Source organism: Paramormyrops kingsleyae, chromosome 2, assembly GCF_048594095.1.
Source record: "Paramormyrops kingsleyae isolate MSU_618 chromosome 2, PKINGS_0.4, whole genome shotgun sequence".
In the NCBI taxonomy this organism is placed as follows: Eukaryota; Metazoa; Chordata; class Actinopteri; order Osteoglossiformes; family Mormyridae; genus Paramormyrops; species Paramormyrops kingsleyae.
The window spans coordinates 43,397,509-43,424,308 of NC_132798.1; the positions used below are offsets into that span (position 1 = coordinate 43,397,509).

At 40.3% G+C, this 26,800-nt stretch overlaps 3 protein-coding genes and 1 long non-coding RNA gene across 4 annotated transcripts; 1 reads left to right on the top strand and 3 right to left on the bottom strand.

Annotated features, from left to right (window-relative positions):
• Positions 1–1,964: 1,964 nt before the first annotated feature.
• LOC140587722 (uncharacterized) lies at positions 1,965–3,263 on the bottom strand. Its single transcript, XR_011989401.1, has 4 exons — positions 2,762–3,263; positions 2,475–2,604; positions 2,151–2,312; positions 1,965–2,034 (listed from the first exon to the last, which is right to left on the bottom strand). It is a non-coding gene; the product is annotated as an uncharacterized lncRNA (long non-coding RNA).
• A 5,785-nt stretch (positions 3,264–9,048) lies between these two features.
• Positions 9,049–14,430, bottom strand: LOC140587752 (uncharacterized). Its single transcript, XM_072709279.1, has 3 exons — positions 14,242–14,430; positions 9,752–12,418; positions 9,049–9,078 (listed from the first exon to the last, which is right to left on the bottom strand). Exons 2-3 carry the CDS (start codon positions 12,416–12,418, stop codon positions 9,049–9,051), a joined length of 2,697 nt encoding a protein of 898 aa, XP_072565380.1. The 5' UTR covers positions 14,242–14,430.
• A 3,270-nt stretch (positions 14,431–17,700) lies between these two features.
• LOC140587665 (uncharacterized) lies at positions 17,701–20,012 on the bottom strand. Its single transcript, XM_072709205.1, has 3 exons — positions 19,194–20,012; positions 18,959–19,104; positions 17,701–18,852 (listed from the first exon to the last, which is right to left on the bottom strand). Exons 1-3 carry the CDS (start codon positions 19,429–19,431, stop codon positions 18,160–18,162), a joined length of 1,077 nt encoding a protein of 358 aa, XP_072565306.1. The 5' UTR covers positions 19,432–20,012; the 3' UTR covers positions 17,701–18,159.
• Positions 20,013–21,244: 1,232 nt separating this feature from the next.
• On the top strand, positions 21,245–23,528 carry LOC140587666 (uncharacterized). Its single transcript, XM_072709206.1, has 3 exons — positions 21,245–22,026; positions 22,118–22,263; positions 22,370–23,528. The coding sequence occupies exons 1-3, from the start codon at positions 21,789–21,791 to the stop codon at positions 23,060–23,062; spliced, it is 1,077 nt and encodes a 358-aa protein (XP_072565307.1). The 5' UTR covers positions 21,245–21,788; the 3' UTR covers positions 23,063–23,528.
• Positions 23,529–26,800: the final 3,272 nt, after the last annotated feature.

The following is a 26,800-nucleotide window of genomic DNA, read 5'->3' on the forward strand; positions in this document are numbered from 1 at the left end:
AGCATTTCTCATCGGTTATGTCGATTCTTTTATGTCGCTGAACCCTAATATCTCGAGCCCGAAAGAGGGCCAAAATCGCCACTTAACATCGGTTATCTCGATCCCTGTGACTAATCGCCGGCTTTTTAAAATGTATCTCACGTGCTAAACAGCGCGTACTCAAATCCCATTCGCATGGTAATTTGCTGAACAACGCAGCGGTTAAACGCGATCTAGGTAAATCCCCATCAAAACCAAAGCCAAGCATATCCGCATGCGGCAATGACAACGAAGATGAAGAAGATGCGGACGAAGATTTGGAACAAATTCCCTCTGCCAGTGAGGTGATAAAAATGCTACAAAAAATCGACGGTATGGTTCTTTTGCAGGGGATGAAACTGTTTTAGACAGCATAAGTAATATCGAAGCATTTATTTTCAAGTAGACTGTCAAAGGCAAAAAGCAACAAAGCATTTTAGACTTTGTAAAGAAACCATATTAATTGCGTGTACGATACTTTTCAGAGCTGTCAGAGCGAAATTACTTGTGAATTTGATTTTGACACTGGTTTGCTTTTTGTGACAACGAACTACACCCCACAGGTTTTTATGTGATTTTGTGAGCGATCTTTGTGTTTGCAATGTTGGATGATATAATTAAAGGCTTCTATCGAGAATCGACGGTGGTTTATATTATATACTGGTAAATGTCTGCTTTTGGTTGGTGCACATATGCCTTTTGTTGTTAGCCAACATGTATGTACATTTATATAACATGCCGATCGCGTCAGCAAACAAATCGCGGCAACGCTGTTGTGTAAAAAAACACCAAAAACCAGTGCATGTACATTCTCATTTATTAACGCACATAAATAAATTTCAAGCATATGTCAACATGGTATATTGCCCCCATATTGGTTTTCTGTTATCTCGATCATCGGTTATCTCGACGCTTTTTGGCAACCACCTAGGCCGGCAACATAACCGGGTTCAACTGCACTTTTTGTATGCGTATTTTCTTCACTGCCTGTTTCACCTATACGCTAATTAAAATTTATTCTGACATTTACATGTGTATTTAACATGCTTAAGAATGATGACTGTATTAATGATTATAATATTTATTATTATTCATTAGAGACATAATATAAAACACATTATACACATTGTAAAATTGCAATTGACTACATTTGTCTTAACCAAACATTTAGGTTTGTGTCATTGTTTGAGGAGGCTGAAAAAGTACATTGAGGCCACAATAGTTGAGCCAGCACAATTGACATAATATTTCGCATATGATGTGTATGCCATTCTTACATACACAGTGTACAAAGACCACAAAGTGTGATAGTAGCACTCATACTGTATATATATACTACACAACTCCCTACATGGCAATATTCTTTTGAATATACAATTTGGTGTAAGTCAACACAGGCATCACAAACAAAGCTGGATCGTTATTTTGACATCAATTTAACCATGGCATCATGACTGTAAATTACATGACATATTATGTACTACAGAACTGTCACAACACATCATTAATGTTTTGTTATTGCAGAGTAAAAGTGAAAATAACTCAATAAATACTACAAGAAAAATTGTGAGACATTATAGCAATAAACATCCACAAGCAGCAGCACATTTCACTCAAAGTACCTTTGCTGTCAGACTATAGTGTGTGGAGATGATTTCTGGTGCATTTCACTTCAGGCATCTGTGTGTAGTTCATACTGTCTGTGTCCAGTCTCTGAGTCCTTTAGAGAACGCTTTGGTTGTCGACAACATGGGCGCAGGGAAACTTGATGTGGTGAGTACGGTGTCACTGATATGAAGATAAGGCACTGGAAAAGAGAGTAAAACCAGAAAGCTGCATGTCAGCCAATCAGACACTTGCAGTTGTAAAGTGAAACTACTTCACAGACAAAATAATCCATCAAAGAGGCAAACTCACCAGGCCAGCCCATCTCATTGTTCCAACGTACCAGGCAGTGTGATGTGTTAACGAAAGTTGATGTGGTGGGCATGGGGTCAGTGTCATCAACAGCAGGCGCTGGAAAAGATTAAAAGATTAAAAGCATGAACTGGCATGTAAGTTAGACAAACACTGACAGAGTAAAACTAGAACTACACCAAAGAGGAAGAAATGTCTGAAAAAGGCAAACTCACAAGGTCAGCGCCTGCTCCTCTGGCTATGCAGCATTCAGTGTGATGTGTCACACTCCCAATGTACAGCTGTATGACGGAGGATGCAGTATAGCAGAGCTTCAACAGACAGATGTGTGTTGGCTTGATCATCAGGGAAGCACATGACAGTTGTGCCTTAGTAACCTGAGGTTATACATAGGAGAAGGCAGGTTAAAACATGGAATATAACAATGTAGTAGGGATTTCTGACAATACTTAGTTACCCAATTTATAAGCTCATACACTGCAAACTGGTATGTCTTAACTAGCATGCTCATGTTAAGTGAGAAACTGTCACTCACGTACCTTTGCTTTGCCCACCCAGTCATGGCACATCCACTGTGTCTAGATGAATGTCTCACACACACTGCCCAGCTTTCCCACTTAGATTTTAGGTCATCCACATGTATGACTGTTTAGTGTTACTTCATTTTAGCTGTTTCAAGAAACACACAAAACATACACATTACTCCAAAAATTACATCATATACATAATGCCATAATACAGTCAGTGTACATATGTCCATTTCCTTTTACAGTGTGAAAGTACACTCTACGACACTATACAGAGACATGTCAGTATATGGTCTTACCTTTGCCCATAGATGTCTGTGCCTCTTCACCCTCTCACCATTCTTTTCAATCAAAGCCTTGCTTTGTGAAATTCTGTGTCTTTTCAGCACGTTTTGTGGTACAAGACATTAGTTTGGTAGTGTCTACATCTGATGGTACTTCTTCATCTCCTTACATTTAATTCATTGTAATTATATATTCTACGTTACATAAGCAACTATACATTTACATTTTCCAAGTGTGTGGTGCTTTGTAAAGAGGTTCAGTGCACTGTACTGGCCCACAACACAAAATTTCTATATAGGCAACAATGCATTTAATAAATACTGAATTATATCACAGGACATCTAAAATTGTTTATTTTTTTGTGGAAAATTCATGACATTAACAAGTTTGGCATACTGCTGTTGTGAGGTACTTGACAGAGCACATTACCTCCCTTTTCAAAGACCACATTGCTTGCTCTGTCCTAAACTTCCCCTAGCCCCCACACCAACCCCCAGTGCCATGTGCCCCATCCTAGCCCCCTTATGCCTAGCCCTAGTGACCCTCCCGTAACCTTAGTCCTATGCCTAGTGGTAACCCAAGCAGCCCACCTCAGACTTATCCCCAGCAACAGGCCGCCATGTCCAGCTTTAGTACCCCCTGCCTCAGCCCCAGTGCCAGCTTCCTGAAGCCCAGCCGCAGCCCCCAAAAGCATGGTGCCAGCCCCAGGCCCAGCAGCAGCCCCCTCAAGGTCGACCCCAACCCCCAAAGCCCAACATCAGCCTCAGGCTAAATGCCAAGCCCTGGAACACCAGCTCCACTGCCAACCTCTGAGGCCTAGTTGCAGCCTTCTGAAGGCCAGCCCTAGTCCTAGCCCCCCACAGCCTACCGGCAACCCCAGTGGTAGCAGCTGACGGCCAGCCCCAGGCCTAACCCCCAAAGCTTGGCACCAGGCCAAGCCTCCCTGCCAATCCCCCCTAGTACAGCCATAGCCCCAGTCGCAGTGCCAGCCTCCCGAGGCTGACGCACCCCAGAAAACTATCACTGCAGCAAAAAATTTATGTTTCTTACTCATAATGTCTTTTATACAGTTTCTTACAGATAATGTGGCACTACACATTCATGATGGCTGAAATACATCTACATTGCTGAAATAAAAATTCTATTAGTCAAAATATTTTTCGCATACACATGATCAATCAAAGTGCCTTTCCCAGTGGTTGCTTCTTTGACAAGTTGAGCATACCCATGTTCTTCCATAAAATTAGCAATTGTACTTACTGTCAAATGATTTACTGCATGACAAATTTTTTCATATTTTTTTATACAGTTTCTTATACATGATGTAGCACTATACATTCATGATGGCTGAAATACGTCGGCATTACTGAAACAGAGATGCTGTTAGTCACAATGTCTTTCACATACACATGATCAATCAAAGTGCCTTTCCCAGTGGTTGCTTCTTTCACAAGTTGAGCATACCCATGTTCTTCCATAAAATTAGCAATTGTACTTACTGCCAAATGATTTACTGCATGACAAATTTTTTTTTTGTTTTTTTATACAGTTTCTTACAGATAATGTAGCACTACACATTCATGATGGCTGAAATACGTCGGCATTACTGAAACAGAGATGCTGTTAGTCACAATGTCTTTCACATACACATGATCAATCAAAGTGCCTTTCCCAGTGGTTGCTTCTTTCACAAGTTGAGCATACCCATGTTCTTCCATGAAATTAGCAATTGTACTTACTGCCAGAAGATTTTCATTGAAGTCGCCCATGATGATTTTCCCACCTTCCACACTGTCCAACTGAGTGATCAACTGCATCAGGTTCTTCTGAAAGATTGTTAGATTATACAAGGGTGGTCTGTATAGTACCAAGACTGTTGTTCTTAGTAGGCCCACACTGAACTGCACACACTCAATGTTGACACACTGCACATCAGTCACAGTACAGTTGGTATGTTCTTTATAATACAAACCCACACCACCATGTTGTTGCTTCTTCAGTTCAGCAGAGATAGCATCACTACCATCATATGCCTGATGTCTGGGCTTCCCATGGTATGAAAATCCAGGCAGCTGTACACCTTCTGTGTCTTCCTTTGAATTTAACCATGTCTCTGTCAAGCAGATGATATCAGCTTCCATATACCTTCTGTCTTGCTTTAGGTCATCCAGGTGACATGTAAGTCCTTCAACATTGTGCAGTAAAATCTTACATAATGATGGCACTTCCATGACGGGCTCAATAAATGCAGGCATGCTTTGCATTGCAGTCTCAATGTCTTGTTTTGCATATATAGCAGTCTCCTTAAAGTCTTCTATTATAAGGCCTTCCAGAGAAGTGACACGGCTTAATGCTACATATGCCTGTCCAGCTGCAAATATCTTCTTTAGTGATACAACAGCCTTATCTACTGTCAGACCTTGTACCTTGTGTACTGTACAAGCCCAAGCCAATTTCAATGGAAACTGCCGTCGTGTTCCACCACTGTTTGTCACTCTCTCCTCCTCTGCTTTGATTTGTGTAGCTTTGTCCAACCCTGCTTTTAGGCATGGCTTCTTTCCCCTGAGTGACTTTCCAGCTGCTTCGTTGTCAAATGTGATGTATATCTCTGATGGAAAATCCTCATCAGTATCAAAGCAGATGTCACTAACTGTACCAAATGCACCATTTACCAAGCCGTCTGAAACGTCAATATTTTTCAGAAGTATTACTCGTGCATTGACACCTACATGTAGTGATTCGGGGAGACATGTCTTCTGAACATTAGCATGATGTCCATGTTTCTTTTCCAGTCTGCCAGTTGCAGCAACCCTTTGAAAATCCTGAGCATGAATGATGACATGGTCTGAGCAGATCTTCCGCAGCATATGGTAGTTATGTTGATCAACTTCATCATTGGTTGCATAAATATGAAGACCAGTACTGTCTTGTCCTTCACCTGTCACACGTAGTTTCAGCATAGCAATGTCTTCCTCCAGCATTGCATCACCCCTTTTGCGTTTCCTTAGCCGATTCAGCAACTGTGCAAACTGCATGTCTTTCTGTCTCATAATTTCAGTCAGCTCCACCATAGCGAAATGATTCTGCCATAGATCAACAGCTTTACCCTCAGTATACAAAGCTTTCCCTTTCACAGGACAAAGCTGGTAGAAATCTCCAACAGCAATGATTGAGACATTTCCAAAAGCAGAATAATCTCCAATTTGTTTGATTTGTCTTAATCTGCCATGAATACATGCAAGCAGCTTGTGATCAACCATTGAAATTTCATCTATGATCAATATTTGCAGGTTTCCCAGTTCAGCTCTCAATGAATTTATTTTTTCATCTCCAAGTGGTTCATATGGCAGCTTTGCGTCCGTTGCAATATGGAAACAGGCGTGTATTGTTGCAGCTTTGATGTTGTAAGCACTAACCCCAGTTGGAGCAGTCAGTAACACGTGTGTCTCATCTGGATTTTGTGACAACTGACGCAAGATACGAGCTGCCTCATAATGTATTGCTTTGATCAAGACTGACTTGCCCACACCTCCAGGTCCAGATATGAATACATGAAATGGTTCTGGGTTTTCACCACGTGCCTTCTGTAAACACCAGTTTCGTATTTTGTAAAAAGTCTCAGACTGCTTGTTATTCAGTGAGCGAAGCAAAGCCAGTGCTTCCTGCCTGGACATACCACAAGGATTGTCATGCAACATATAGCGCCTCGGCCTTGGTAACAAATCTGGTATCTCATCACGTTGTTCTCTCATTTCTGGTGTAGTGTTGGATTTGCTAGCAAGACACTCTAGCCGTTCACGTTCAGTTTCCGGACAAATCTCTGCCCAGGCATCTTCCATTACACCATGCTGCTGTAAGTCTTCTTCAGCTTTGTCAATTGCATGTGATTCCTTTTCAAAACTTGACATGTTTGACTGCACAACCAGTTTTACTGAATGCAATTCATCATCAAAGAACTTGACACAACCAGTCTCATAGAATTCCTGGTAACTGCCAAAAGTAGAAGGTTTTAATTGTGCATCGAAATAATGTGGCAGAAAAAGTTGCAAAATGCTGTGGTAATATTTTTCTGGGTCCTTTGTGGGTGAAAAGCGAGCATACCGAACAACGGCTGCCTCTGTGCGTGTCCTTTTCTTCACAAATCCTAATTTTCTGTCCAACTGCACACTTCCAGGGCATGAGCTCTGAGACTTACATAGTATTCTGTACTCAGATGCAAATCTCGCCAGGCACATTACTGCAAACTCTTTTGTTTCTGGTCTGGCTTTATATCTATCAGTGATACTGTTCATCCAAATACCTTGTTCATCCTCATTCTCACACTCAGCTTTCTTCCGTATGATGTTCAATGGAAGGCTCATTTTTACCACATTTTCTCCGGTTGGGATAAACTGCACCTTTCGTGATCCCTCTTTCAACCTCATGTTAGTCAGACGATAAACACTTTCCTGGGCCGAAACTTCACGATTGTGCAGGAAAACAATGCCAAGTTGGCGAAGAGCTTCTTTTGCATCAAGGTTACCTTGCTGGGAGGCCTCTTTCTGAGCATTTGCCAGTAGCAGTCCCATCTCTCTCTCAGCTTTGGAAATGTAGGAAATGATGTACACAATACATGAATATGCATCAACCACAAACTGAATGTCCATGTTTGCATTCCAACAGCGTAAAAGGTCTCTGTTATATTGGTTGACCCACACTTCACATGGTCTCCTCTTAAGAACAATGGTAGTTTTCTTTGTGATTCTTGAGTACGCAGCCTGAAATATGTCCTGACTGATACCAATTGTACTAAATAAGGAATCAACAGAGTCATAGTTGGCCTCAGGGTTTAGTACAGCATCCTTCACTTTTTTCATGATAGCGTCTGCTACTTCTTTTTTCAGGGGCTGTCCGTCTGTCTCACCATCTCCAACTTTGCATGATGACACAAATGTTCTGTTGCTTGGAGGACGTGGGAAATTGAATCTACAAGTTTTCCCTTTTTTCTTGCATGTTTTTGAGTGCCTCTTACTATGTTGCTGTACACTACATACAATTTCATGCATTTCATCGTCACCCTCTGGCATTTCACATGTCACATATTGATCAATGAAAGCTGATACCTCATCTTCATCATCTTTGCCAACCTTAGGCGCATCTTCCACCCAAAACAAACAGTGAGTGTGAGGTGATCCTCGTTGCTGAAATTCTACTCTGTAGAAATAATCAACTATTTTGCCAATGGGTTGTGCTTCTGACATGATGACATCTTTTAGGAAGCAGTGGAATCGATAATCAAACATTCTGGCAGCTGTCACAGGATTGTTTTTCAACAGTGCACACCTTTCTGACCAGTCAAGCTCAGCACTTGATGCATCTATGCCATCTTGTTTGAAGATTGCTGTCATAAGTTCTCTCCAGCGTAAATCAGCAGAAGAAAATGAGCAAAACCATGTGGGAATACCAAGCTGTCTTACCATTGCAAACAGATCTTTCTGAACACTTTGCCAAAAAACAGGGGTGCCTCTGATTGGTCTTAGAAATTTATAACCTTCATCAAAATTGAACATCTTTTGTAGAGACTCCTTATTTGTCAAAGTTTCTGATGTGACAGGACACTTATCCCGTGCATCATAGCCCTTTCTCACAGCAATTGACACATTTGACACAACCTGCTGAAGCTCAGACAAATACTGCCCATAAAATATATAGTCCAAGTTTTTCCCAAAACGTCCATCTGCATTAAGAATTCTTGTATTTAAATACCTACACAGTGTCAGTTTTCCCTTCCTTCTGTCATGAAAAGTGCCTGTTCCTTTTGGGAAAAGGACTGGAAAACATTTAGCTTCATTTGACTCATCAGTTAGAAGCCTCACTGGGTTGTTTCCTTCTGCAGGTGCCATAGACATGATTCCATCAAAGTGTTGATCCAACACCTCTTGTGCTATGTCGACAGGTTGAAGACACGTATCCATGTGCATGCCATGTTGTTGTCTATCATGCAGAGTTTCATCCATCTCCTCATCCTCCATGTTATTTTCATTACGCTCTTCATCTGCATGTATGTCACTTACATCACCAGGCACTTCAGTTTTCTGCAGGGGATTAATCCAGTCATCATTGAACTGCACATTGCTATAAAATTTGTTATTCTCTGTAAGATACACCAAAGCCTTCTTTATTTTTTCTGGATGCACAAATTCATATTTGTAATGCCCTTTGTAAGTTAACTTCCGCTTCAACTTCACACGGATCATAAGGTCATCATTATTCACTCTTGGTAAAGATTCAGCTACATTCGAAATGCTTGACGGGACACAAGTCACAGGACCATGAACACCATTTTGTCCACCTTTTGGCAAAGACACAATTCTCATAAAAGGAATATGAATACCAATCAGATGTTGTTCCAGAGTATTTAGACACTGCAACTCAGGAGGAACTGGGTCTAGAGCTAGACAGTTTCCAACGCTCTCTGCTGGCATTTTCCCATCAAGAATCTTTCTATGACATGTGTGACAAATCCATAATGAACCTGTAGGGCCCAACAGACTGCTACAATCATCAGAACAAGTATCTATACATTTGTGTAAGTATGTGTCAGTTATGCACTGCATTGCCAGTAATGCAACTCCTTGTGATTTTTTTAGGTATTCATCTTTTCTGCATATCACAACTTGGTATTTAAACAACATTCGATGACAAACTGAGCAAATGTATACAGGGCCTGTATTTATTTTCTCTCCAAATTGTTCGATCACATACGCAATATCTGTTCTTTTATCCTTCTGCTTAGTTCGTTTCTCAACATTTCTCTTTTTTACTGCAGTAGCAAAATCGCTGTTTGTTTTGTATTTATCAACACTTAACTGCTTCGCACGTTGCTGGTGTTCAATGTCTGTGGCATATTTACTTACACTTGACTGCTTCGCACGTTGCTGGTGTTCAATGTCTGTGGCATATTTACTTACACTTGACTGCTTCGCACGTTGCTGGTGTTCAATGTCTGTGGCATATTTACTTACACTTGACTGCTTCACACGTTGCTGGTGTTCAACATTTGTGGCATATTTCCTAACACTTGACTGCTTCACACATTGCTGGTGTTCAACATTTGTGGCATATTTCCTAACACTCGACTGCTTCACACGTTGCTGGTGTTCAACGTCTGTCGCATACTTGCTCACACTCAACTGCTTTACACGTTGCTGGTGTCTATCATCTGTTGCATATTTGCTCACACTTGACTGCTGTACATATTTGCGGTGCCCCATATCTGTTGCATACTTACTTATACTTGACTGTTTAACATGTTCTCTGTACACTTCATCCTCACGGTAGCGCTTTATGCTTCTCTCAAGTTGTTCCTCCTTGTACACCATACTTACTTCATACCGTCTTTTTTCTCGTTCAAGTTTTCGTCGACTTGATGCCATTTCAGATGGTGTGTTATCGATTTCAGAGCATTGTGTTGCACAACCCTCAGTGTCATGCCCTTTCACACAAATTACAACCTCATAATGTGACTCATTACAATGTTTCAGGTATATACCTCTCTGATCAGAACCAATACATGTGGAGTACTTCAACCATTTGTTGTCAGAGTATGTGAAAATATCCACACCAAGCAGATCAGCGGCAGCTTGAATCTCTACCTCAGATGCCCAAGTACCAACATATTTCATCCGTGATGCAGTGACATACTCAGTGACAGAAGAGTGACCATCTCTAAGACAAGCAACATACCTGGATTCATTTCTTAGTATGTGAGCAACAATAGCACACCTAATTTTCCTGTGTTCTTTCTCATTTCCAGTAATAGCAAAAGCCAGAGATCTGAAAAAGCAGTTGCCATCACCAGTGATTGGCACCATTCTGCAAGGATCACCCATTGGAAACTCTGCATCCATGTTTACATGGCCATGATCAATGTACACCACACCAAGCTTACAGGAAAGCCTTCTTTGCTGCTGGATTGTCAAAGGACTGAACAGAAACTGCTCACTGCGTAGCTCACTGATAAAAACTACATCACCTTCATTGTTCACACGGACATCAACCTCAGGGTCTGTACCATGTGTCACATTTGGCCTTACCACACCATATTGGCTGTCTGACATTCTGGCAAACTGCTGGACTCTGGTCACTGAGGAGTTGTCGTCTGGATGGTCTGATATGTTGGTACGCTGGTTGACACTGGTGACTGAGGACTTACCGTCTGGATGGCCTGACATGCTGGTAAGCTGGTTGACGCTGGTGGCTGGGCAGTTGCCATCTGGATGCTGGTGCAGGATGCTTCGACTAGTCACACTCACAGCTGTAATCTCAAACTGTTCCCCTGTTGCATCTAAAGATAGTCCTAGGGTATCCACATGGTCTAGCAAAGAATCTATGGTAGAGTGGCACACCAATATACTTCTGCCTGATGCGTCGCTTGCTCCATCTCCTCGTCGGGAATGGGAGTCGATCACCACATACCATGACCCTTGCTTAATGATGGCACATGTATTTACTTTAAGAGTAAAAAGACACGCATCATACTGTGAGAATACTCTTCTTACCGCTGCATCAGCTGACATGAAAATGTCACCCATATCTCCATATTCACTGACACCAAACAAGCCAACAAACATGTCATCATGGTAGTTTATTTCATATTTATCACCATTCAATGTGTACTCTGTTGGTAGATCTCTAACTAACAGATACCCAGAAGCATCTCCAATTCTCCTAGCATCTCTGATGGTAGTGTAGAGGTCATCTCCTTTCAGCAGCACTTGATCAATGTCTGTGACTGACCAGGTTAAAACATTCTTTACCTTACACGTTACTATAGCAATCAAACTATTAGCAACACATTGCTTGTTACTGTTGACTCCAAATCGTGGGTGTCCTTGATGGAATGAGCCTCTCACTGCACGTGCCTGAGGAAAATGAGGAGATACACAGATAGTTACAGGGTTCACATGCTGTTGTTGATCCACGGTTGGGTAATAGTTTGGCACTGCCAGGGTATTTCTCAGTTCAAGTTCACTTTCAAGTTCTGTTTCAAGTTCTGTTTCAAGTTTTGTTTCAAGTTTTGTTTCAAGTTCGCATGCTGGTTCACATTCTGGTTCACTTTTGGGGTCAGTCCACTTTGCAGCCTTTCTTTTATGAGGGGGCTGCAGTACCTCGTCCGTCCTTGCCTTATCTTTATCAAGAAAAGGCATACAGAACTCGTCGACGGTCCTACAAATGGCACCCAGGGCGGGAACCCGGTGGTCATGGCTCGTCGGAAAAGTCACAGTCATCGCCGTTTTGGTATTCCGAGAGGGGGGGAACGGGTTAACCCCGTCATCAGTCATAGCCATGACGGACACAGGCCGCTGCTGTGCGGCCTGCTCAGGTTGTTGGTCGTGGCTCGTCAGGAAAGTCACAGTCATCGCCGTTTTGGTATTCCGAGAGGGGGGAAACGGGTTAACCCCGTCATCAGTCATAGCCACGACATGGACGGCAGCAGCAGCGGGGTCAGTCCGTTGGTTGTGGCTCGTCCGATTAGTCACAGTCATCGCCGTTTTGGTATTCCGAGAGGGGGGAAACGGGTTAACCCCGTCATCAGTCATAGCCACATCAAAACTATCAGGAGCTCGCTGCCGGTCCAACAGCCTCTTCTTCGCTGCTGCGGAACGCCGGGAAGCCTTTGTGCGAGGCATCTGCAGATGAACGGGGGGGGGGGGGGAGAAGCACACCTGCTTGCAACTGTACTTTGCACTGATGTTGTCACAAAGCCATCAAATGTGTATACATAGTGCACATCAATCAGGAGCAGTTCCACTAACAGCTTTCTCACCACTTACAGTAAGTCAGTGATGCAGCTGACTCAGCAACTGTCTGGAAGTTACACAACCTACAAACTGAATTTTAACCATTACACTCATTATCCTAAAATAAATATGCCTCATGACTTATGTTTTTTTTTTAATCAGACAAAACACTTACCTGTCACATCTGCATTACACACAAAAGTTTCACCTCAACACTAACTGACCCACGTTTGTGATATGTACACTGTGTGCAGAATTAGGCATGTACTTTATTTGTATCTTGTCGACCAATGTTTTCAGTCCAGATGAACCTAAAACAGAATGTTTAAAAATGGCAAAATGTTTGGTTTTTGATCTGAGTACTTTGTTTTGATAACAGGAAAACATACTTTCCTATGCAGAATGAAGCATGTTTATGATTACTGAAATGGGCCAGAAAAGCACCTTGCAGACAGAAGAAAATCAAAATATTAAAGTGCCAGTCGAAATAACCAAACCTGCTAAACATTCAAAACATAATTATTGTACAATTGATTGTTTTGTGGGCAACACACAAAGAGGATGGAAGCAGCATATAGCGAGGCAACAAAATAACTGCCAAAGTTATGTGTTCAATTAAAAAGAAGACTTTAGAATCAAATGCCACCACTTTTAACAACTGCAATCTGAACGCTCTGGAAGCACTTTGTAGTGTGTTACATGAAATCACTAGGATCAGAATTGCTGTAATATAAGCTCTACGCAATAAAGGTATGCAAGCTAAAAAGTCAAGAATGCACACAGACATGTCAAGAATGATTTTATAAAGGTTTTGTGAAAAAAATCAGATGAGGTGAGAGTGACTCTTGTAGCAGATGGATAGGTCCATGGATGGTCATCTTCTTCGAGCACCCACAGGGCAGTGGAGAAGTGATGGTGTGGGCTGCAGTTATCAGTGATGAACTTGTTGGCTCTTTCAGACTTCCAGGTGGTATAAAATTAACTACTGCCAATTTCTAGAGGAAATTTCAGCAGCTTTCAAAAATGTTATGACATGCATGCAGAACACTGCCCCTTCCTATGATATTCATGCACAACAGTGCCTGTCTCCTTGATATGCATGCAAGACAGTGCCCCTTCCCATGCATCAAAGTATTCCATAGATTAGACAAAAAAGGTCACTGACTTATGACCAGGCTGTCATCATCGCCTGACTCAACGCCCATTAAGAGCTACACAGCCCGAGTGAAGTATGAGATTTACCAAGCAAGCAGGACACTTCTCAGATCAGCATCTGGGACACGGTCCTAGCTGACGTGGCTAATATAAGACAGGATCAAAACAAAGACTTCGGTGGTTCAATGGCAAACAGGCTGATGATGGTCATTCAGAATAAAGGTGACGATACAGGACAATAAACTTGGTGACGTTCGTTGTTCCTTATATAGACTTCAGACAATTTCATTATTATTTCTGTTGATAGTTAAGTGAAAAAAATCCACTTAGTTTCTGATTGCTTGATAATTGTGCCCACAGAAGTGCTTTTCTTTTATTTTCCTTTGTGAAACTATAATGTAACATTTTCTCTAAGTACATTTACTTAGAGCAAAAGAAAAACTTCAGAATGTATAATTCTGCCCAACTGTTGGCAAGAAATATCTCCGGAAATATTACTTGCCTAATTCTGCACACAGTGTATGTCAGTGTATGTTGTCTAAGTACACAAAGCATACCGTATATCACTTTCTCCTCAAGGGTGGCAGTCCAGCACAACTCTGCAGAGAAAAGTGACACACAAGTTTCATTTCATAAACATTTGCCAACAGTCACCTTCATTGAAAACACCATGTAAAGTTGATATACCTTTCAATGTTATTCAACTTAAGAAAACCTCAAACACGATTGCTGATAGACATCACCCTAAAAATATTTACTTTTGATTCCTGTGATATCACAGCCCTTCAGTCTACAAAGACAACATGCATCAGTTAATGATTGACAGGTGCATTTGTACATACATTTCATTAGTATATGCAGCTGCATGATAAACTTCCCATAAACGTACAGACAGATTTTGCACTGTACCATTCTTAGTAGTGCAATGGCACAAAGACAATACTACATATATTCTTACCTCTTGCAACGCGAGCAGCAAAATCTAAAACACAAGCCTTGCTATAGCGGAGACCTGGAAGCGGTCACGTACGGCAGACAATCAGAACCGTAAAAACAAGTCCCCCTTTCGGCGAATGTCTACTGAGCGTAAAGAAAATGTCTGCCGCGAAAACAAAATGTCCGCCACAGAAAGGCGTCTTCGCCGCTATGCCGAATTAATGCTTTACCAGCTTATCCTTTTATAAAGTTAGTTGTTTAATCTAAATTAATATTCCACAGACTTAACTCTTAAAGCATATAGCAGCAAACCTTTAACATACAACTAAAAACACCTTCGGCTGACAATCACTTGTTGTAAACAATAACTACTAATCGAATTTTAATAACACAGAAGGATTTCAAACATCGCCAGGCTGTTTCAGAATACTTCGTTTTTGCTTAACTCGATAACATGTGTTATTGTAGGGAGTCCGGGCTAAATGTTAGTAGTTTCGGTTGCAAACCTACAATCGATTTGTACGACAGACACGCGTATTTAATAAATGCTTCCCAGCGATTATTAATTGCTTTTATAAAACCAAGACCGAACTGAGAATACTAAAAAAAAACCTTAGCACATCTTAAACCATCTAAAAACAGAAAACAGCAAATCGTCAACAAACAACAATTTAAACAACAATTAAAAAGATGTGTCGTCAGACAATATTACATATATTCTTACCTCTTGCAACGCTAGCAGCAAAATCAAAAAGACAAGCCTTGCTATGGCGGGGGGAAGCGGTCACGTACGGCAGCCAATCAGAACCCTAAAAACACATCCCCCTGTCGGCGAATGTCTATACTGAGCTTAAACAAAATGTCCGCCTCAGAAAGGCGTCTTCGCCGCTATGCCGAATTAATGCTTAACCAGCTTATCCCTTTATGAAGTTAGTTTAGTCTAAATTAATAAATTCCACAGACTTAGCTCTTAAAGCATATAGCAGCAAACCTTTAACATACAACTAAAAACACCTTCGGCTGACAAAGAGCATATGATAACCCAATTAAAAAAGTAATAAAGTACAAATCCGACACTGACCAAAAAGCAATCATTTGCGTGCCGTTTGCGGTAAATTCCTTGTTGTAAACAATAACTACTAATCGAATTTTAATAACACAGAAGGATTTCAAACATCGCCTGGCTGTTTCAGAATGCTTCGTTTTTGCTTAACCCGATAACATGTCTTATTGTAGGCAGTCCGGGCTAAATGTTAGTAAACGAAAATAAAGTTTATTTATTTAAAACTGAGGTACGCCTATCTAAAATCCAACAACAAGCAATCCAGCGAAAGAGGAAATGCTGCTTTCTGAAACTGACCGCAGCCGTTCGTAAAACTATTTATATTCATGGCTATATTTCACTGTTTGCCCGCTTTTTAGTCTTCACCGAGTAGGCCTATAGTCAATTAAACCGCAGATAATACCTAAGTAATAACAGGCGCTCTAAAACTACTAAAACGTTAAAACTGGACTGCATTATGCGTCTAGTTTCGGTCGCAAACCTACAATCGATTTGTACGACAGACACGCGTATTTAATAAATGCTTCCCAGCGATTATTAATTGCTTTTATAAAACAAAGACCGAACTGAGAATGATACTAAAAAAAACCTTAGCACAACTTAAACCATCTAAAAACAGAAAACAGCAAGTCGTCAACAAACTACAATTAAAAAGATGTGTCGTCAGACAATATTACATAGCCTATATTCTTACCTCTTGCAACGCGACCAGCAAAATCAAAAAGACAAGCCTTGCTATGGCGGGGGAATGTGGTCACGTACGGCAGCCAATCAGAACCGTAAAAACACGTCCCCCTGTCGGCGAATGTCTACTGAGCTTAAACAAGAGAAAGGCGTCTTCGCCTATGCCCAATTAATGCTTAACCAGTTTATCCCTTTATGAAGTTAGTTTAGTCTAAATTAATAAATTCCACAGACTTAGCTCTTAAAGCATATAGCAGCAAACCTTTAACATACAACTAAAAACACCTTCGGCTGACAAAGAGCATATGATAACCCAATTAAAAAAGTAATAAAGTACAACTCCGACACTGACCAAAAAGCAATCATTTGCGTGCCGTTTGCGGTAAATCCCTTGTTGTAAACAATAACTACTAATCGAATTTTAATAACACAGAAGGATTCAAAACATCAAGATTTCAAACATCGCCTGGCTGTTTCAGAATGCTTCGTTTTTGCTTAACCCGATAACATGTCTTATTGTAGGCAGTCCGGGCTAAATGTTAGTAAACGAAAATAAAGTTTATTTATTTAAAACTGAGGTACGCCTATCTAAAACATTAAAACTGGACTGCATTATGCGTTTAGTTTCGGTCGCAAACCTACAATCGATTTGTACGACAGACACGCGTATTTAATAAACGCTTCCCAGCGATTATTAATTGCTTTTGTAAAACCAAGACTGAACTGAGAATGATACTAAAGAAACCTTAGCACAACTTAAACCATCTAAAAACAGAAAACACCAAATCGTAAACAAACTACAGTTAAAAAGATCTGCCGTCAGACAATATTACAAATACACTTACCTCTTGCAACGCCAGCAGCAAAATCTAAAATACAAGCCTTGTATAGCGGACACCTGGAAGCGGTCACGTACAGTACGGCAGCCAATTAGAACCGTAAAAACACGTCCCCCTGTCGGCGAATGTGTGTCAATATGTTGTAATTACATATTCTAAACTACAAACATTTTCTGATATATTAGACTGTGAAACTAACATATTTGGCAAGCTTGTAATAAGTGTAGTCTAACAAAATACAATTAAGCAAATCGCCTGCACTGTTCATTAGCTCAGAAAATGCGGGCTTTGACACAATTTAATGTTATGAAAATGAGCTATACAAATGAACAGTATATTTTCATGAGAGGTCGATTTGGCTACATACAGTATGTATATGCTCTCCTCTCAATAAATAGAACATTTTAAATCATAATGAAGTTCACAAACAAACATTCCCATAGTACGATTTGCCTTTAAACCCAAACAACTTCAAAAACATGAAACATTCACAGTCAATTTGACGTGGTTTTACTTTATAACACATAAAACACAAACCAAAATACAACCGAATTCGCCCTTCTCATGTAATACAAACTGTCATGTCACAAACAAATAGGTCAAACAAGAAGTAATGTACAGTACAATTAGTAGTCCCATACTACTGCCATTTACACAAACTTTATACAAAAAACTTCAAAACTTCACGCTCACAGCAACAGTAATGTACAGTACAAGTAGCCCTATACACCTGCTATTTACACAAACTTTATACAAAAAACTTCAAAACGTCACGCTCACAGCAACAGTAATGTACAGTACAAGTAGTCATATACTACTGCTATTTACACAAACTTTATACAAAAAACATCAAAACTTCACGCTCAGACTGTCAGAGCAACACAACAAACATATTAAACTAAAAACAGATCACGCTAATACAAAACAAACTACTCCGGCGAGTCATCACATCTCTAGCTAGACGAAGGGACTGCGCTATCTGCAATGTCTACAATAGAAGAAACGTTGCATTCGTCGTCAAAAGAGAACTGAAGGCATTCCTCAAAAAGAAGATGCTCTTCAATAGCTTCCTCTTTGTCCATTAATGATGTTATATTCCGTCGTTTTAAATAGTCCACCAGAGTACAGTGTCCGACAGTCAATGTATAATCTGCGCCGTCATCATTTTTCACTTTTAAAGTTCCGCGTAATACTTTTGAAAATGCCCCCGATTTCTGCAGCATCCTGCAGCTCTGGCATCGTGCAAACCTGCTCTGGCTGTCCCAAGTATCCTGCCGGCTTCCACACAGGGCACACTTCAGGCTTGCCTTAATCTCAGCTCCACATATGGAAGCCTTCACCGTCACAACCGATTCCTCTTCTTGTACAGCGTCCGCGTCTCCCACATCCAAATCGCAGATCTTCTCAATCATGCTCTCTACGGTTGTTGTTAGTTCCACTTTCCCTTCAAAAACTCTAGTCGAAAGCTCCGTAAAGACGTAAGATGAGTCAACCTCCACGTCATGGATCAGTCTCTCCCAAACGCAAAGACTCATCTGGGCAGTTCCATCAAAGACTGTGAATCTCTTCACCTCTTTGTCGCTGCCTCTAATGCTTACAGTTTTCTGCAATGACGCTGCCACGACCTTGGCTTTCACCAAAGGCACCTATAGGAATGAACACCAGTCATTACTTTTCTAAACTTCTCATCCAGAAATAGCGAAATTTTACAAAAGGTGTACATTGTCATTGCAAACTTATTCTTAAACGCACCTTCTTGCCTGCCGGCAGAGCTGTGACATCAACCAGTGTCTGCCTAACGGGTGCTGCAGGTTTCCGAAAAGGAAACGTCACCTTCGTTACAGACAGCTCGGTCAACTGGTTCCCCATCACGTCGAAGTCAGACGTGCCTTTAAAACCTACCAAAAAAAAAAAACCCAACAGACATTAATACATACTCAGTAACAACCATGTCCTGGAAAACTGTGCTCTGTAAAGCAATACTTACTCAAAGCCTTTCTGACATGTGTCAGGCGTATTGCCGTGCCATTATCTGAAGCTTGGCTGAACAGCGCACGCTTTCTCGGACTGAAGATGGTCACATCGTGAAATTCTTCACGTCCAGTCTGTAGTACAGCATTAAAAAAACCTCTGTTTTTAGTGGTGAATTTTAATGCTGAGATAGAGTGGATATAGCCACTGACTACGTCTGTGTCCATCCTCATTTTCTTCGCTGGAGTCTCCATGTCGAAAAAGCAATTAGAAAAACATGCAAAACACCCCAATATATATACTGCTGGGACATGCCATTAACCTCCCCTTATTACACGACTCTCTGGAATGCTTGATTCTGATTGGTCAGGTGAGACATTTGCAGGTTTGTTCTTTTCAAATAATAACCGCTCTTTTCAAATAATAACCGCTCCAAAGTAATAACGCATAGCCGCTACTACTTGTATGTTTAAAATGTTAGTCACATCGTACTATATCGTTTCGCCGAAAGATAAAAATGTTAATTTAAAACAAATATGCCAAGAAAATGTTTCAAATTCATATTCATATATTGTCTCGTGTAGAGTTAATGTTGTCTACACTGACTATAATTTATGTTTTTGTATTTGGGTACATATGTTTGTTCCTTATTTTATTTTTCCTTATTTATATAATTCTCTATGTCCGACATGGGGACTGCACCTAATTTAGTTGTACTTGTTACAATGACAATAAAGTTATTCTGATATTCATGTCCAGTTTTTTTCCTTATGTGGCAAGTAGCCGTGTAATAAACTGGATAATGTACAGGCAGCCGGTAATTATCGCGAAATAAGCCCCGACAGTGTGATACAAGAAGCGGAGAGTCTTGTATCATACTGAAGGGGCTTATTTCGCGATAACTACCGGCTGCCTGTACATTATCCCGCTTATTACACGACTCTCTGGAATGCTTGATTCTGATTGGTCAGTTGAGACATTTGCAGGTTCGTTCTTTTCAAATAATAACCGCTCTTTTCAAATAATAACCGCTCCAAAGTAATAATGCATAGCCGCTACTACTTGTATGTTTAAAATGTTAGTCACGTCGTACTATATCGTTTCGCGGAAAGATAAAAATGTTAATTTAAAACAAATATGCCAAGAAAATGTTTCAAATTCATATTCATATATTGTCTCGTGTAGAGTTAATGTTGTCTACACTGACTATAATTTATGTTTTTGTATTTGGGTACATATGTTTGTTCCTTATTTTATTTTTCCTTATTTATATAATTTTCTATGTCCGACATGGGGACTGCACCTAATTTCATTGTACTTGTCACAATGACAATAAAGTTATTCTGATATTCATGTCCAGTTTTTTTCCTTATGTGGCAAGTAGCCGTGTAATAAACTGGATAATGTACAGGCAGCCGGTAGTTATCGCGAAATAAGCCCCGACAGTGTGATCAGGACCCGACGCCAATGTTTCAAATTCATATTCATGTCCAGTTTTTTTCCTTATGTGGCAAGTAGCCGTGTAAGTAAGGGATAATGTACAGGCAGCCGGTAGTTATCGCGAAATAAGCCCCTTCAGTGTGATACAAGACCCTCCGCTTCTTGTATCACACTGAAGGGGCTTATTTCGCGATAATTAGTACAACGTGACTAACATTTTAAACATACAAGTAGTAGCGGCTAGGGGTTATTACTTTGGAGCGGTTATTATTTGAAAAGAGCGGTTATTATTTGAAAAGAACGAACCTGCAAATGTCTCAACTGACCAATCAGAATCAAGCATTCCAGAGAGTCGTGTAATAAGCGGGATAATGTACAGGCAGCCGGTAGTTATCGCGAAATAAGCCCCGACCGTGTGATCAGGACCCGACGCCAATGTTTCAAATTCATATTCATGTCCAGTTTTTTTCCTTATGTGGCAAGTAGCCGTGTAAGTAAGGGATAATGTACAGGCAGCCAGTAATTATCGCGAAATAAGCCCCTTCAGTGTGATACAAGACTCTCCGCTTCTTGTATCACACTGTCGGGGCTTATTTCGCGATAATTACCGGCTGCCTGTACATTATCCAGTTTATTACATGGCTACTTGCCACATAAGGAAAAAAACTGGACATGAATATCAGAATAACTTTATTGTCATTGTAACAAGTACAACTAAATTAGGTGCAGTCCCCATGTCGGACATAGAGAATTATATAAATAAGGAAAAATAAAATAAGGAACAAACATATGTACCCAAATACAAAAACATAAATTATAGTCAGTGTAGACAACATTAACTCTACACGAGACAATATATGAATATGAATTTGAAACATTTTCTTGGCATATTTGTTTTAAATTAACATTTTTATCTTTCGGCGAAACGATATAGTACGACGTGACTAACATTTTAAACATACAAGTAGTAGCGGCTATGCGTTATTACTTTGGAGCGGTTATTATTTGAAAAGAGCGGTTATTATTTGAAAAGAACAAACCTGCAAATGTCTCACCTGACCAATCAGAATCAAGCATTCCAGAGAGTCGTGTAATAAGGGGAGGTTAATGGCATGTCCCAGCAGTATATATATTGGGGTGTTTTGCATGTTTTTCTAATTGCTTTTTCGACATGGAGACTCCAGCGAAGAAAATGAGGATGGACACAGACGTAGTCAGTGGCTATATCCACTCTATCTCAGCATTAAAATTCACCACTAAAAACAGAGGTTTTTTTAATGCTGTACTACAGACTGGACGTGAAGAATTTCACGATGTGACCATCTTCAGTCCGAGAAAGCGTGCGCTGTTCAGCCAAGCTTCAGATAATGGCACGGCAATACGCCTGACACATGTCAGAAAGGCTTTGAGTAAGTATTGCTTTACAGAGCACAGTTTTCCAGGACATGGTTGTTACTGAGTATGTATTAATGTCTGTTGGTTTTTTTTTTTTTTTGGTAGGTTTTAAAGGCACGTCTGACTTCGACGTGATGGGGAACCAGTTGACCGAGCTGTCTGTAACGAAGGTGACGTTTCCTTTTCGGAAACCTGCAGCACCCGTTAGGCAGACACTGGTTGATGTCACAGCTCTGCCGGCAGGCAAGAAGGTGCGTTTAAGAATAAGTTTGCAATGACAATGTACACCTTTTGTAAAATTTCGCTATTTCTGGATGAGAAGTTTAGAAAAGTAATGACTGGTGTTCATTCCTATAGGTGCCTTTGGTGAAAGCCAAGGTCGTGGCAGCGTCATTGCAGAAAACTGTAAGCATTAGAGGCAGCGACAAAGAGGTGAAGAGATTCACAGTCTTTGATGGAACTGCCCAGATGAGTCTTTGCGTTTGGGAGAGACTGATCCATGACGTGGAGGTTGACTCATCTTACGTCTTTACGGAGCTTTCGACTAGAGTTTTTGAAGGGAAAGTGGAACTAACAACAACCGTAGAGAGCATGATTGAGAAGATCTGCGATTTGGATGTGGGAGACGCGGACGCTGTACAAGAAGAGGAATCGGTTGTGACGGTGAAGGCTTCCATATGTGGAGCTGAGATTAAGGCAAGCCTGAAGTGTGCCCTGTGTGGAAGCCGGCAGGATACTTGGGACAGCCAGAGCAGGTTTGCACGATGCCAGAGCTGCAGGATGCTGCAGAAATCGGGGGCATTTTCAAAAGTATTACGCGGAACTTTAAAAGTGAAAAATGATGACGGCGCAGATTATACATTGACTGTCGGACACTGTACTCTGGTGGACTATTTAAAACGACGGAATATAACATCATTAATGGACAAAGAGGAAGCTATTGAAGAGCATCTTCTTTTTGAGGAATGCCTTCAGTTCTCTTTTGACGACGAATGCAACGTTTCTTCTATTGTAGACATTGCAGATAGCGCAGTCCCTTCGTCTAGCTAGAGATGTGATGACTCGCCGGAGTAGTTTGTTTTGTATTAGCGTGTTCTGTTTTTAGTTTAATATGTTTGTTGTGTTGCTCTGACAGTCTGAGCGTGAAGTTTTGAGGTTTTTTGTATAAAGTTTGTGTAAATAGCAGTAGTATATGACTACTTGTACTGTACATTACTGTTGCTGTGAGCGTGACGTTTTGAAGTTTTTTGTATAAAGTTTGTGTAAATAGCAGGTGTATAGGGCTACTTGTACTGTACATTACTGTTGCTGTGAGCGTGAAGTTTTGAAGTTTTTTGTATAAAGTTTGTGTAAATGGCAGTAGTATGGGACTACTAATTGTACTGTACATTACTTCTTGTTTGACCTATTTATTTGTGACATGACAGTTTGTATTACATGAGAAGGGCGAATTCGGTTGTATTTTGGTTTGTGTTTTATGTGTTATAAAGTAAAACCACGTCAAATTGACTGTGAATGTTTCATGTTTTTGAAGTTGTTTGGGTTTAAAGGCAAATCGTACTATGGGAATGTTTGTTTGTGAACTTCATTATGATTTAAAATGTTCTATTTATTGAGAGGAGAGCATATACATACTGTATGTAGCCAAATCGACCTCTCATGAAAATATACTGTTCATTTGTATAGCGCATTTTCATAACATTAAATTGTGTCAAAGCCCGCATTTTCTGAGCTAATGAACAGTGCAGGCGATTTGCTTAATTGTATTTTGTTAGACTACACTTATTACAAGCTTGCCAAATATGTTAGTTTCACAGTCTAATATATCAGAAAATGTTTGTAGTTTAGAATATGTAATTACAACATATTGACACACATTTGCCGACAGGGGGACGTGTTTTTACGGTTCTAATTGGCTGCCGTACTGTACGTGACCGCTTCCAGGTGTCCGCTATACAAGGCTTGTATTTTAGATTTTGCTGCTGGCGTTGCAAGAGGTAAGTGTATTTGTAATATTGTCTGACGGCAGATCTTTTTAACTGTAGTTTGTTTACGATTTGGTGTTTTCTGTTTTTAGATGGTTTAAGTTGTGCTAAGGTTTCTTTAGTATCATTCTCAGTTCAGTCTTGGTTTTACAAAAGCAATTAATAATCGCTGGGAAGCGTTTATTAAATACGCGTGTCTGTCGTACAAATCGATTGTAGGTTTGCGACCGAAACTAAACGCATAATGCAGTCCAGTTTTAATGTTTTAGATAGGCGTACCTCAGTTTTAAATAAATAAACTTTATTTTCGTTTACTAACATTTAGCCCGGACTGCCTACAATAAGACATGTTATCGGGTTAAGCAAAAACGAAGCATTCTGAAACAGCCAGGCGATGTTTGAAATCTTGATGTTTTGAATCCTTCTGTGTTATTAAAATTCGATTAGTAGTTATTGTTTACAACAAGGGATTTACCGCAAACGGACGCAAATGATTGCTTTTTGGTCAGTGTCGGAGTTGTACTTTATTACTTTTTTAATTGGGTTATCATATGCTCTTTGTCAGCCGAAGGTGTTTTTAGTTGTATGTTAAAGGTTTGCTGCTATATGCTTTAAGAGCTAAGTCTGTGGAATTTATTAATTTAGACTAAACTAACTTCATAAAGGGATAAGCTGGTTAAGCATTAATTCGGCATATCGGCGAAGACGCCTTTCTCTTGTTTAAGCTCAGTAGACATTCGCCGACAGGGGGATGTGTTTTTACGGTTCTGATTGGCTGCCGTACGTGACCACATTCCCCCGCCACAGCAAGGCTTGTCTTTTTGATTTTGCTGGTCGCGTTGCAAGAGGTAAGAATATATGTAATATTGTCTGACGACATATCTTTTTAATTGTAGTTTGTTGACGACTTGCTGTTTTCTGTTTTTAGATGGTTTAAGTTATGCTAAGGTTTTTTTTAGTATCATTCTCAGTTCGGTCTTTGTTTTATAAAAGCAATTAATAATCGCTGGGAAGCATTTATTAAATACGCGTGTCTGTCGTACAAATCGACTGTAGGTTTGCGACCGAAACTAGACGCATAATGCAGTCCAGTTTTAACGTTTTAGTAGTTTTAGAGCGCCTGTTATTACTTAGGTATTATCTGCGGTTTAATTGACTATAGGCCTACTCGGTGAAGACTAAAAAGCGGACAAACAGTGAAATATAGCCATGAATATAAATAGTTTTACGAACGGCTGGGGTCAGTTTCAGAAAGCAGCATTTCCTCTTTCGCTGGATTGCTTGTTGTTGGATTTTAGATAGGCGTACCTCAGTTTTAAATAAATAAACTTTATTTTCGTTTACTAACATTTAGCCCGGACTGCCTACAATAAGACATGTTATCGGGTTAAGCAAAAACGAAGCATTCTGAAACAGCCAGGCGATGTTTGAATCCTTCTGTGTTATTAAAATTCGATTAGTAGTTATTGTTTACAACAAGGGATTTACCGCAAACGGCACGCAAATGATTGCTTTTTGGTCAGTGTCGGAGTTGTACTTTATTACTTTTTTAATTGGGTTATCTAGGGTGACCAGATAATCCATGTCAGGGAGGACACATTGAGCTAGGACAGGATTTGTAAAATACCATTTAAATTAAAAGGACCTGGATCTCAGTTAAGCACCGAATTCTTGCTGTGTGCTGATTGATCAGTCTCCTATAATCATGCATATGCCACTAATGTTAATGTGTAACAGCTGGATGAGTTTTTCAATCAAACCAGTCAAAGCACAAGAAGAAGTGAGCTATTTAGCCAAACACAGGTGCCTTTCAGTTTTAAAGTAGTTTGTAAAACCTGGAGTAGCTTAAAGTGTCCTCCCTGACATGGATTATCTGGTCAGCCTAGGTTATCATATGCTCTTTGTCAGCCGAAGGTGTTTTTAGTTGTATGTTAAAGGTTTGCTGCTATATGCTTTAAGAGCTAAGTCTGTTGAATTTATTAATTTAGACTAAACTAACTTCATAAAGGGATAAACTGGTTAAGCATTAATTCGGCTTATTACATGGCTCTCTGGAATGCTTGATTCTGATTGGTCAGTTGAGACATTTGCAGGTTCGTTCTTTTCAAATAACCTCTCCAAAGTAATAACGCATGGTCACGTGGTACTATATCGTTTCGCGGAAGGGTAAAAATGCTAATTTAAAACAAATATGCCAATAAAATGTTTCAAATTTATATTGATGTCCAGGTTTTTTCCTTATGTGACAAATAGCTGTGTAATAAGCGGTATAATGTACAGGCAGCCGGTAGTCATCGCGAAATAAGCCCCTTCAGTGTGATACAAGGCCCTCCGCTTCGCGTCGGGTCCTGATCACACTGTCGGGGCTTATTTCTGCGATAACTACCGGCTGACTGTACATTATCCCTTACATAGCGGCGAAGACGCCTTTCTGTGGCGGACATTTTGTTTGTGCTCAGTAGACATTCGCCAAAAGGGGGACATGTTTTTACGGTTCTGATTGGCTGCCGTACGTGACCGCTTTCCGGTGTCCGCCATTGCAAGGCTTGTCTTTTAGATTTTGCTGCTGGCATTGCAAGAGGTAAGAATATCTGTAATATTGTCTGACGGCACATCTTTTTAATTGTAGTTTGTTGACGATTTGCTGTTTTCTGTTTTTAGATGGTTTAAGTTATGCTAATGTTTTTTTAGTATCATTCTCATTTAGGTCTTGGTTTTATAAAAGCAATTAATAATCGCTGGGAAGCAGCCACACCAGCCGCAATAATCGCTGGCCACCAGCCACACCCAAACCATACAGGTG

Coding starts and splice junctions, on each gene's coding strand:
- LOC140587665 (XM_072709205.1), bottom strand. CDS start 19,431: ATGGAGACTCCAGCGAAGAAAATGAGGATGGACACAGACGTAGTCAGT. Junction 19,105..19,193: donor ACATGTCAGAAAGGCTTTGA/GTAAGTATTGCT, acceptor TTTTTTTGGTAG/GTTTTAAAGGCACGTCTGAC. Junction 18,853..18,958: donor CTCTGCCGGCAGGCAAGAAG/GTGCGTTTAAGA, acceptor TCATTCCTATAG/GTGCCTTTGGTGAAAGCCAA.
- LOC140587752 (XM_072709279.1), bottom strand. CDS start 12,418: ATGCCTCGCACAAAGGCTTCCCGGCGTTCCGCAGCAGCGAAGAAGAGG. Junction 9,079..9,751: donor AACGTGTGAAGCAGTCAAGT/GTAAGTAAATAT, acceptor CTTTGCCAAAAG/GTGGACAAAATGGTGTTCAT.
- LOC140587666 (XM_072709206.1), top strand. CDS start 21,789: ATGGAGACTCCAGCGAAGAAAATGAGGATGGACACAGACGTAGTCAGT. Junction 22,027..22,117: donor ACATGTCAGAAAGGCTTTGA/GTAAGTATTGCT, acceptor TTTTTTTGGTAG/GTTTTAAAGGCACGTCTGAC. Junction 22,264..22,369: donor CTCTGCCGGCAGGCAAGAAG/GTGCGTTTAAGA, acceptor TCATTCCTATAG/GTGCCTTTGGTGAAAGCCAA.